Below are 12,755 nucleotides of genomic sequence, written 5' to 3'. Positions count from 1 at the left end.
ATAAAATCCTCTTTGAACCCAAGGTCCATAAGTTTAGTACCTATGCTTTCTTCTATGCAGTTTATTGTTTCAGGTCTGTTATCTTATTTTCTCCATCACTGGATATATCCTCTGCTTCATCTAATCTACTGTTGATTCCCTGTAATATATTGTTCATTTCCGTTATTGTATTCCTTGTTTCTGACTGGTTCTGTTTTATGTTTTCTATCTCTATTTTTATGTTTCCTATCTCTTTGTTGAAGTTCTCCCTGAGAACTTCATGCATCCTTATAGTAAGTGTTTGGAACTCTGCATCTGCTGGATAGCTTGTCTCCATTTTGTTTAGTTCTTTTTGTGGAGCTTTGTTTTGTTCTTTTATTTGACACACGTTTCTTTGTCTCCCCATTTTGGCTGCCTCCCTGTGTTTGTTTCATGTATTAGGTAGGGCTTCTGCGTCTTCTGTTCTTACTAGAGTGACCTTATGTAGTAGGTGTGCTGTGGGGCTCAGTGTGCAGTCTTTCTGGCCACCTGAGCCACACACTCCAGGTGTGTCCTTGTGTGGGTTATGTGTGCCCTCCTCTTGTAGTTGAGCCTTGATTGATAATTGCTCGTCAATGGGAGCGACTGACACTTGGTCACTGGTTGTGAGGACTGGCCTTGACTATAGTGGAAGAGTTGTTGTGCAGAGAACAGGATCTGCCTCAGCAGGACTCTGGTGCTTGCCCCATCTGCCCCTTGTGTGTTCATACTTGGAGGCAGCTAGGTGATGCTCCAACTCATTTAGAAATTGGGCACTGAGTGTGCCAGCCCCAGGACCACCATGGAGGGGATCTGCTATAGGTCAAGTTCAGCCACAGTCTGTGCTCCACCCAAGACCACCCAGCAGGAGCCACAAAGAAATCCACAGATGGTTACCACCTGTGCCATGCTTGCATGCACCTTGAGAGGCCAAGCCGAGAAACAAGGCTGACTGCCGCTTGTGCCGAACTTAGGGCTGCTCAGCCAGAGGTACAGGACACACTCAAGCCAAATGCTGTTTGTCTGGGTTCCACGAACCTTTGAGAGACCCTAGGAAAGTCTGCAGCTGAGGCAGGTGCTTTGTACAAAGAAACCACTGGAAGTGGTTTGGGTGTGCCGAAAGTTGGGAGGGGCAGGGACTTGAATTGCTAGGGCGTGACAAATGAATGGCAGAGACTCAATTATTACTGCTACTTGTGTCCACAAACAGGGAAGGGGGAGGGTTCAGTAAGGAAACAGTGGCCTCTGCCAGCTCCTCCAGGAGAAAGCCACCTCTCCATTCCCCATCCCAAGCCAGACAACTCAGTTCCCCACTATATGTCTCTGCCTCCTTTCCAGCTGCTGCTCCAGCACGGGAGCTCAGAGCGAGAGATTCCATTGGAAAGTAAGTCCACGTGCAGTCCTTTTAAGAGGGGCTCCTGGGAGTGCAGCTACCCTCTGTCTCACTCAGTCACAATCTCCGCTGGTTTCCACAACCAGAAATTATTGGGACTTCTCTCCCCGGCATTGGAGCCCTGGACTTGGGTGGGGCTGGGACCTCTCGCTCCTCTGGAGAGTGCGGGGGACCTCCACAGATGAAATATCCCTCCTGATCTTTAATGGTGTGGGACCCAGGTGTGGGACCAGCCCGTTCCACATCTCTACCCCTCCTACCAGTCTTGAGGTGGCTTCTTCTGTATGTCCTTAGTTGTAGGGCTTTGGTTCAGCAAGACTTTAGGCTATTCTCAATGATGGTTGTTCTGTGCTTTAGTTTTAATTTTGATGTGGTTGTGAGAGAAGGTAAGCACACTGTTTACCTACGGTGCCATCTTCATATTCCCTCTGTCTGGACTCTGTTTTATAGGGGTGCTAACTCCATTAGGTCAGGGGAATCCTTATGACCTAATCACTCCTCCAAAGCCCCACCTCCTAATACCATCACAATGGGGAATAGGTTTCAACATATGAATTCTGGGGGGACACAGACATTCAGTCTATGACACCGTATAAACATGGATTTCTTTTTGAACTCATTGTTTGATTCCCTTAATCTATGTCTACTCTTTCACCACCACCACATGACAAAATCAGTGATGCTCTTTAGTAAGTCTTGAAGTCAAATGATGTAAGTCTTCCAGCTTGTTCTCTTTTAGTTGCTTTGGCTAAGTTGTTTCCATTTTCACATAAATTTTAGAATCATGTCATACTTTTAACAAAGCATGCTGAAATTTTGATTTGTGATCTGTTGGATCTATAGACACATCTTAGTGATATTTACCATCTTAATATTGTGCCTTCCAACTGACGATATGGTATACTTCTCTGTTTCTTGAGGTAATGTAAAATTTCTCTCAGCAGTCTTTTGCTTTTAGAGTACAAGTCTTCCATATGCTTTGTTAAATTGATGGCTCAATGTTTTGCAATTTTTACATTTCTAGAATTTTATTGCTATTATGTCAAAGTAGCCTATGTAGATATAAAATTTCTTTAAAAATTGAAAAAAATATTTTTAAATTGTTGCTGGTGTATAGGAATTTTTAAATTTTGAATGTTGATATTGTATCCACAAGTCTTAGAAACAAGCTCTGTGTGTTTGAGAAATGGATAGAATGATATATTTGTCATATAGCTGGTGGGAAGCAGAGAACAATTAGTGGTCAGAGATGGCCAGGGATCACATGATCATCAAGTCACAGGCATTAAAATTTTTTTAAATGTAGTTCTAGAAACTCCAACCTTAATAAGAGTGGGTCCCAATGTGAAACATTCTGTTAGCAACTATGTGGTCTTAGTTCACTTTATTGTTACCTCCTAGTTAAGAACTGATTCTCTAGGGACTGAGAGCTTTGGAGGGCAGGGGCTGTGTTTCTTGTAAATTGCTGCATCCTCTGAGTATTCCTAATACTCTGCCTGGCACATAGCAAGCACTCTGTATGTATTGAACAAAATAATGAAAATATAATACATAAAGTTGTATTTTATTATAAATATACTTTACAAATTTGTGCTGATAACAGTTGGCTATTCTAATAATGATTAATAGATTCTAATGAGTACAAGAAGTAAGGGGTTACAAGTTACTTTCACAGAATAATTCAACCTCAATATTAAATTTCTTTCCCTAATTTGTTTTGCTTTAGAGTTTCAGGATAATTTTCATTTCAATGATAATTATTAGAGAAGTGGCTTGCTTGATGTGCTAAGAGAAGACATGCTCAGCTCAAGCTTGAACTGGGGGTGAAAGATGAGGGCGTGAAAGGATACACTCTGGGATAGTTCTCTCTTGATCTATTTACAGTATGTTTAAATATAGGCAATATTTCTCAAGATCTTTCCCCAAATAAATTCACAAAATACATTATCTGAGATGAAAGAAAAAAGAAACCTAGGGATCAATAACAAAAAATAGGCAACCCTGGCTCCCCCGTTGCATTTGGAAATGAAAACAAGCCTTGACATGACTTCTTGGTGACAGTTCAGATGCTCAGTTCTCAGTCTGAACAGACCTTGACCATCGAGAGCATCTGACACAGTTGATCACTTCCTCCTGCGTTAATATACTTCCTTCACTTGGCTTCCAGCAGAGCCCTCTCTTCTGCTTTTTGTCCTACGTCCCTGCTTGCACTTATCCAGCCTTTGCTGTTTCTTCTCTGACCTCTTATGTCGGAGTTACTCAAGGCTCAGTCCTCGGTCATCTTCTCTTCTTTGTCTTTGCATGCTGATCTCAGATAGTCTCTCTGACTTCATTTCTCCTGAACTTCAGATAGTATACCCATCTGTGTATTCCACAGCTGCACTCGCCTGTTTCATAGACATTGTGATCTCAATACGCCCCAGACCGACCTCTTGATCGATGCCACATCCCTCAAAGCCTTCTCCACCCCAGTTAATGACAACTCCATCCTTCCAGTGTCTCAGGCCCCAAACCTTGGAATTATCATTGAGGCCTATTTCTCTAAAACCCCACACCCAACCCACTTGGAAATTTACAGTGAATCCAGAATCTGTCACTTCTCACCATCTCCACTGCTACCATTCTGCTCCAAATCACTATCAGCACTTGCCCAGATGACTGGTCTGCCTGCTTCTGCCCTTTCCCTCTTTCAGACTATACTCTACAAACGAACCAGAGAAATCCTTTGAAACTTAAGTAACAGCGCATCCCTCCTGTGCTCAAAATCCTCTATAGCTGCTCAGTGGCCATGAGTAAAAGGCAAAATCCTTACAACGGTGGAGTATGAAGCCCTGAGCAGTGACATCATTATCTTCTGGCCTCCTTTCCATCTGCTCCAGCCACACTGTTTCATGAACATACCAGGCATTAGGGCCTTTGTGGCTGTTCCCTCTGCCCAGAATGCTGTTCCCTTGGATGTCTCTTTGACTCAGTCCCTCGCTTCCTTCAATTCTTTGCTCAAATGTCAGGCACTGTCCATCTTGTTTAATGCGGAATACGGCCACGTCCTTGTTTATCACTCCTGGCCCTTATCCTACTCTATTTTCACCTTTTTTTCCATAGAATTTAAAGTTTTCTGGGATACACTAGAGGTTATTTATTATGTCAATTGTTTATTGTCAGTCCTGCTCTGATAGAATGTAAACTCCCACAAGGAAAGGAACCTTTGTCTGTTTTGTTTACTAGTATATCCTATATGTTCATAAATGTACCTAGCACATAGTAGATTCTCAATAAATATTTGCAAGATTAGTGAATTCATGATTTCTAAGCTTCATATTGGCCTGAAGAGTCTTGTGATTTTAAGATTGCTTAGAAAATCCTAATTGCCTCAGCGAAAGTCACCAAGAGCTCACTTCTCCCACAAGTTGGCAGTCTTCACCTTCAATACTTCCTCCAGTAGCCTCAAATTTGAGAAATAGAATAGCTGAGTTCACCTGTTTGTTTTCTTTGAAACAACACAACCTGCCCTGCAGGACTCAACGGCAGGAAAATTCATAGAATGAGTGTAATTACCTCTTCAGATCTAAGTGCTTTTAGGAGTGAGGATTCAGGGTGTGATTGCTTTCCCTGGAGAGCAACGCATTATGACGCTGCTGATGCTTTACTGAGGGGGTTTGAAATATCATTGCTTGTGGGAAGGCTGGAGGTTTAGAGAGAGGCGACAGCATAGTCATAAGCCCAGAAGTAGGCTGACGACATGCAAAATGCATTTAATCACCAAGTATATCTGCTTTTTCACCTGAGCCTAAGACTTTATAGCATAAGACTTTAACCCTTTCTGTCCCATCGCCTCTTACCCCACTCACTCTATCCGGTCCCCTGGGGATAACTGTGCCCTATTCTGGTCGTCAGCTTCTCATGCGACTTAGGGAAATGCCAGCCCCTCTGAGGTCTGAGGTCCTCATATCTCTGTTAGGAACAAAGTCGTTCTGGGGCTATGGCCATGATTTGAAATGTCCTGTGGGAGGCAGCGTTGTTTAGTAGAAAGAGCACAGTTTGGAATGTAAGCTTGCTCTGCCACTTGCTAATTGGCTTTGAGCAAGTCAGGAAACATTGTGAGCTCCAGTAGCTGTAAAACAGGGGTAATGACAGCGCCCTCCCCATAGGACTAGTGTGGGATTTAAAAAGGGTCCGTGCAAGTTAAGCACTGAGCACAGTCTGCACTTGGCGAGCACTCTCCCTTCCTCCTGTTAGGGCTTCCTGCCTCTGGCCCCTGCAGACAACCTACCTGGGTAGGCCAGAGTTAGGGAGAAGGGGTGAGAAGTGAGCAAGAGGGAATGACTCATGGGGAATAGGGAACCGTTGGGGTCTTTGGTAGGAAGTGGGTGGACATGTCATTGACCTTGAATCCTGACATTTGCGCTCAGCCCACACTGCAAGCAGAAAGCTGCTATCAGACCAAGACTCCAGCTCATCATGAAAACTTGCTTGTTCACAAATCTAGTCTTTCAGAAGCTGCTCCTGGAGCGTCCGCCAAGCATAAACACTGATTAAGGCATGCTGACATCCACAGGCCTTTGAGTCTTTACTATTCCATCCAAGATTGCCAGTTACCCTCAATGCCCCTCAATGCAAGACCACCAGGAACACAATGTAGTTGCAAAATATGGCTCTTTGTAAGAAGTTGAGGCATTTACTATGGAGACCCATCGGGGCAGGGGAGCGTTCAGTTCAAGGATGTTAGAAAAGCCTTGCAGGAGACCTGGGGGAAGGTTGAAGGAGGCTGGGTTTGGGTGGATGCTCCCAGGAAGCAGAAGGGATGGAGATAACTCTACAAGAAGGTATCTTAACAAATCACATCCACTAGGCTGGAGGAATGAAGCAAAGCTGAAGCTGGAATTGGTACAGAAGTCACAGTGACACACATTGGGTATGGTACAAGGATGTTTGGTCATTTCTTTTCGTGGTTTGGACATTGTTTTAGTCTGTTCACATCGTGGTGGATTGTGGTCACACAGTGGCTTTTCCTGATGTTGGTGTCCTTGAATTTTGTTCAATAGAAGAACTCCAGGGCCTCCCTGCGAGTGCCAGGCCAGCTCCAGAGTGTCAGGGGCTGTGTTTCCCTTTATCACCACAAACACCTCCACTTACCACCTGTGCACTCTAGGTCCCAGTGGGGAGGGGGCAAAAAATCAGCTGGCCTGCGATGGCCTTATTTAATGTGGGAAGAGGGGTGATCTTGGGGAAAAAGAGGAAGGCAAGTGAGCTGGTCCAGTCTCCTAGTCAACTGGACCTCCTTGCAGATCGACTAATGATATTTGCTAGAAAGAAAAGATCTGTCTCTTGAGTATCCTTAGCAGAAGATCCTTGGTTAAAGGATTAATACAGAAAATAAATTCAGAATGTGTGAAACATGAGTCCCTGGAAACTCATGTAAACGGTAAAGATCTCTAGGGAAGAAAATGGAGATATTTCATCATACTAATCCTTCCAGCTGTGTGAGCAACCCTACAAAACTTCACTTAGTAATCTTACTTATTATTCTGGGCCAGGAAGAGTGTGTCCCATGCAGGAAGGCAGGCAGGACCCAGGTGTGGGGGTTGGGGTGGGGTGGGGCTGGGCTACACAGGATGTGCTGTCCTTTCCTGGCTTTGTCTTAGACTCTCAATTACCTGTCTCCTTGACATTTTTCATAACATTTGATTCTGGGTACAATCTATAATTTGTGAAGTGCAATTTGACAATGCAATCTTGCTTAGGGATCAAGGAAGTCTCTAAAATGGAGAGAAAGCTTCACTGGAAGAAGTCTGCAGCCCTAGCCCCCATCTCACCCCTTATTTCGCATCATTAGGTCTTGAGAAGTGGGGCAGGGACACCAACCCAGGTCTTGCCTGGTTATTATCTTTAACTGGATGAGGGGTGAGATAACACACCTTGTAGCCAAGACACGTGGGGGACAACACAAAAATAACGGGTGGCAACTAAGAGTCTTGGCCTGAGTTGTTCCCATGTTCTAAGACCTTCCTTCCAACATTCTCAAATATTTGGTCTAATTGCTCAAGCTACTTAATAAGAAAACAAAAGTTTTGTCATGATCCCATTGTATTATGTGCTTACTATAGAAAAATTCAAAATGAATGGAGAGAAGCTCACAAAGCAATCCTTATACTCCTAGCGGCCAGATAGAACAATTTTTGTAACATGGTTTGAATTACAGTGGGGTTTTTTTTTCTTCAGTTTTAAAAAATTGTGATCATACTATACATTTAATTTAAAAATTTACCCCTCTTCCTTTCTTTAGATTACTTGGATAATATGTGAATCCATTTTTGTTGTAAACCAACGATACAGAAAAATATAGCGCAAATGTAGAAATTCCTCTTTATTCTTTTTCCTAGAGATAACCACACTTAACTAGTGTGATGCTCATCCTTTTTCTATTCTTCATAAGTTGAGGTCTAATTTTCTCACTTAAAGTAAAATAAACATTCTCCAAACTATTCCAAGCTCTGTCCAAAGGCTGCTTCATATTCCATCGTTCAAAGGCTGCTTTATATTCCACTGGGCGGAGGCCTCCCCTTCTTGCTGGCTGCACATGTCTAATCTGGAACCCACTGAAGGGAGCAGACCACAAAGTAGTCAAATAGAAACCTACATTGGTTATACAGATACATAGATTTTACATGTAACAACAACCGATGGAGGAAAAAAAATCATTTTCAAAATAAGGATACTGATTAACATTTAGTCAAAATGCTGTTTCTATCCTCCAATCCCCCATAGTAGAAAATTAGAAAATGTCCACCTCTTTATTGTGTTTTCAAGTTTTAGTGCCTTGGGCAAGTCACTTGTGCTCTAATTGTAATTATTTTGTTCTTTTCCTACTCTGTGCCATAAAAAGAGTGCCTTCAGAATAGAAATAGTATGTATTTATCTTTATTGACTTGTATGTGTTGTGAGGCTCATAGTGGGCCCTGGGTAAGTATGTGTATGTGGAATGAAAGAATGGGTAGGGGAAGCAACCCAAGTGTCCATGATGGATGAATGGATAAACAAATGTGGTCGATACCTACAATGGAATGTTATTTAGCCTTAAAAAGGAAGGACATTCCGGCACATGCCACAACATGGAAGAACAAAGAGGACTTTATGCTAAATGACATAAGCCAATCACAAACAGAAAACTGCTGTATTATTCCATTTACTTTAGGTACCTACAATAGCCAACTTCATTGAGACAGAAAGTGGAAAGGTGGTGTCCAGGGGCTCGGAGGAGGTGGGCATGGAAGCTTTTGAAAAATTCCAGGTTCTGCTGACTTTCCTCTGTCCCCATTCTAACTTGGTTGTTCTAGAGTCAATCATTGTATCTCTTCCAAGCTCTCAATGTCATTCTCAAGTGTGGCAGAACTGAGAACCACAGGACCAGATAACATCCAAGAGCCCTTCTGGTTCAGGAGGTCCCTGAGGAGGGGCCACCAGCATAGACTGAGCTCTGGGGCATAGGCCTGGGCTAACAATCTCTTCAATGTTCTTGTCCCAAGTGGCAGGTCACCTTGGAAGCAGTACAACTAAGGACTCTAATTTTGGAATGGAGGAACCATTGAAAGGAAAGAATATACTGAACTTCCAGAAATAAGTCTTAACTTCTTCCATGCTGCTTCTTCACTCAGAGAGCCCCGCGTCCATCTCTGCTGGACACAGGAAGTCCTGAAGCCCTCAATTTTCTCTAAACCACCCCACACACTCAAAACAGCTTTGGCTTGGCTACCATTTGATTTGATGCAACTGTGCTCTACCCAGGGGGACAAAAAAATGAATATTTGCAAGTAACTAAATCAAGGTCTCTCCTTTTCAGAGCCAAACTTGTGAATTTGAGGCCCATTTCTATGATGACATGTATGAATGAGTACTACAGACATCTCTGTACACCGTCATCCCAATTTCTTTATACATATATGTATTTGTGTGTGTGAATATATATATATATATATGTATATATACATATGTATATATATATATATAAATATGTATTCTATTTCAAAGAATTATCTCCCTTTTGGGGCCAGGTGAGTGTTTCCCAAAGCGATTTTTCTAAAACAAAAGTCAGATGAGGCCACTTCCATGCTTATATATACATATATATATGAAAGGAAAATGTTTACTTTTGATTGTAAGGATAAAAAAGAGCTTTTTGAAGACTGCCCCAAACTTCCCATTGCCCCTCCCCATGTTCTCTTATTTGTGGGGTACATAGGAGGCACTGATCTCTAAAATAGAGAAAAGAAAGACAGCTGAGTTATAAACTCTTCCAAAGTCTGTGTCAACTCTAATGTTCTGTAACTCTGCTTCTTCTAAAGCAGGACCCTGTTACCTTTTTAGCCCAGGATTCCAGAAATCTTAAGGTAATGTTTCTTGAAATAGGGTCTATATACTATGAAGCATAAACATAATGTGAGTTCTCTAAGAGACTCGATCAAGTTTTGGTGGTTACATGAGAATATGCTCATGAAAGCATCTGGTCTATGGTCAGTGTCAGTGCACGTTAGTTTCTCTTTCCTGCCAGATCTTTTGTTGTGGAAAATTCTCTTGTTCTTCCATCTCAGAGAGAAAGCTCTCTTCCACACCTTGTTCACTTCATGTCTCATAGAACATGCTGAGGATTGAAGTAGAAGAATTTTGTAAGGAAGCTGGAGTCTGGGACCGGAACTTCCTGAGAAGAACACTGCATGAAAGACATGGAATTAAAATCTGAACCCTTAAAGTGTAAATTCCACCAAACCCTTTTCTCTGAAGGTCCCATGATGGTGTCCCATGAATTTGACTGACACAAGAGTATATAATGGAATAATTTTTTTCTTTAAATATATATATATATATATATATATATATATATATATATATATATAAATATAAATATAAATATAAATATAAATATAAATATATATATATATATATATATATATATATATATATATATATATATAATGTTTGGAGAAAGCCAGGTAGATAACGGTTTTCTGGCACAGGGTAGAGTGAAGCTTTTGAAGTCAGACAGGGTGCAGGTGAAATGTCCTGTGCAGATTAGAGAAGTGGAGGGGCGTCCATGCAGAGAACCGTCCTGGGAGCCAGGCACATGTCATGTTACCTCATTAAATCATCCCAAACCTGGGAAGGCGGGAGACCCTCTGGATGACCTACTTTGCTTATACTCTGCAGGAGGAGAGCAGGTTCAGAAGGGAATAGAAAATAGGGGTCTTTCTTTACGTCTCCAGGTCAAGCTGCCAGACCTGGCACTGTACCTAGGATCCCGCTCCAAAGGCTGAAGCTTGTACTGATATTGATAACTGAGCTCTCCCAGTGGAAACCCACTTCTCTGACCCGAGGAAATGATGGCATATGTGCATTTGTTAACACAAACACACGAAGAAAGTTCCACCTGCTGTCTTTTCCAGCACCCTCCCCATCTATTCTTCCTGACCTGCCTGCTCTCCCACTGGAGGGGCTGTTTGGAGGGGACCTGGAGTTGGAATTTCTATTTCAAAGAATTATCTCCCTTGTGGGGCCAGGTCAGTGTTTTCCAAAGTGATTTGTCTAAAACGAAAATCAGATGAGGCCACTTCCATGCTTAAAGCCATCCAATGGCTTCCCACTGTAATTAGAGTAAAATTTGCAATCTTTTCTTTGGTCCAAAAGGCCTAAGAGATGTGCCTCTTGATTATTTTTCTGACTTGATTTCTCACCATGCTCCCATTTCTTCCTTTTCACTGCTGTTATGCTGTTGTTCCCTCAGTCCCTCAAAACCAGTAAGTTCTTTCCTTCCTCAGGGCCTTTGCACTTGCAGTACCCTCAGTCTGGAATGCAATCCTTGTCATTGTTTAGTCTCAGCTTAAATGCCCTGTCAGGGAGACCTCTCCTGACCAACCTCCTTAAAGAGATCATTGCTTCAGTATTCTGCTTTCGTCCCTCCCCATTGATTTCCAGCATACTTATAATCATCTGTACTTATTTTGTTAACCTTTTTGCTTTTTTGTATACTGTCGACTCTCTAACCTGACAGTAAGCTCCATGAGGGCAAAGAACTTGTAGGGCAAGCGGTGTAATGCTCACCCATAAAAATGTTGTAGCACTTGGACGAGATGATGTGCGTAAACTACTTGGCACTCAGTAAATGCTTCCTATGAGAGATTTTTTTTGGAAGGAATTATGCTTCAAAAATATGTTTGAAATCTAATTATCCATGTTTTATTTTATTTTTCATGTTTTATCTCATAGTCATAAAGACTGCCGAAAGATAGGGAAAGCATTCATGGATGCATTCCTTTACAAGGACCCTTGTAGCAGTACAGAAGAAGACTACCTACCACTGCTGGAGCTGACAAATCAAACTGTACCTTGCAACAAGGTAACTGAATCAAGTTATTGATTTTCAAATGGAGCCTGAAAGCCAGAGGGAGGCAGTCACAGGACCAAATTTTGACCGGGATTATGGATGAGGAAAAATCTGAACATTAGCATCTAGTTTGTTGAGGCGATGGATTTTGTGGTGCTCTAGGGAGACCAGGATATCACATAAAGAAGAAAGGACACTCAGTTAAAAATCAGCAAAGTAACCCTAACATGAAACGCAATCCAAGCCAAACAAAAATAACCCCACCTTATATACTTCCAAAGCTCTCCCCTGACCTCTGATGATGATGATTAGCATTACAGAGTGCCTTATTGCTTACAAAGGACTCTCTCGACCTTATCCTATTAGGTCTTCACAGCCATCCTGTGGAATAAGCAGGTTGGGTGTCAGCATCCCCATTTCACCAATGAAAAATCCAGGGCTTGCTGAGTTTAGGTGACCAGTGATTGCTCAAGTTTGATGGTTCTGAAAGTGACTAGTTCAAATGTTAACGGCACAAGATTTGGAGCCAAAGAGTCCTGGAAAAAGTCTGTTATGCAGTGTTCTTTTCTAAAGTCAGTATTTAAGGTGAATATTTAGTGTGTCCCAACTCATCTTTGTGAAGCTTTTAAGCCAGATTACAGCCTTTCATCCCATCGTTAGAGCTGGAGCTACTTTGAGCTCCTGCTTGGCGCACCAAGAACAAGGCCCTACACAGAAAAGTGCTCATTAAATAAACACCAGGTGACATTGCTGAATGAGTGACTGTGCCCTTTACAGGGGACTAAGCATTTATTTGCATTGTCTCATTTACTCTCCTCAGCATCCTAGGAGCTCCTTACAGTGATTCTCGTTACCATTTTACAGATGGGGAAAGTGAGTCTTAGTGATGCTTTGGTTCCCCAGGTCAGGCATCTAATAAGCAGTGATGCTGGGCTTCATAAAACAGTGTGATTCCAGGGTCCAGGCTTCAAACCCCACCCTCCATGGTCTGTG

The 12,755-nt window shown here is 42.3% G+C and overlaps 1 protein-coding gene across 1 annotated transcript in view; it reads left to right on the top strand.

Annotated features, from left to right (window-relative positions):
* Positions 1-12,755, top strand: part of LOC109435264 (ADP-ribosyl cyclase/cyclic ADP-ribose hydrolase 1) — a 51,876-nt gene that overhangs the window by 29,926 nt on the left and 9,195 nt on the right. Inside the window, exon 3 of the mRNA XM_074321644.2 lies at positions 11,645-11,774. Within this exon, the coding sequence (XP_074177745.2) occupies positions 11,645-11,774 (130 nt within the window). The remainder of the gene's footprint in view (positions 1-11,644; positions 11,775-12,755) is intronic.

This window comes from Rhinolophus sinicus, chromosome 1, assembly GCF_057876585.1.
Source record: "Rhinolophus sinicus isolate RSI-liver-muscle chromosome 1, RSI-T2T, whole genome shotgun sequence".
Taxonomy (NCBI): Eukaryota; Metazoa; Chordata; class Mammalia; order Chiroptera; family Rhinolophidae; genus Rhinolophus; species Rhinolophus sinicus.
The sequence above is the reverse complement of the archived record's forward strand: the minus strand, read 5'-3'. Positions and strand labels throughout refer to the sequence as shown.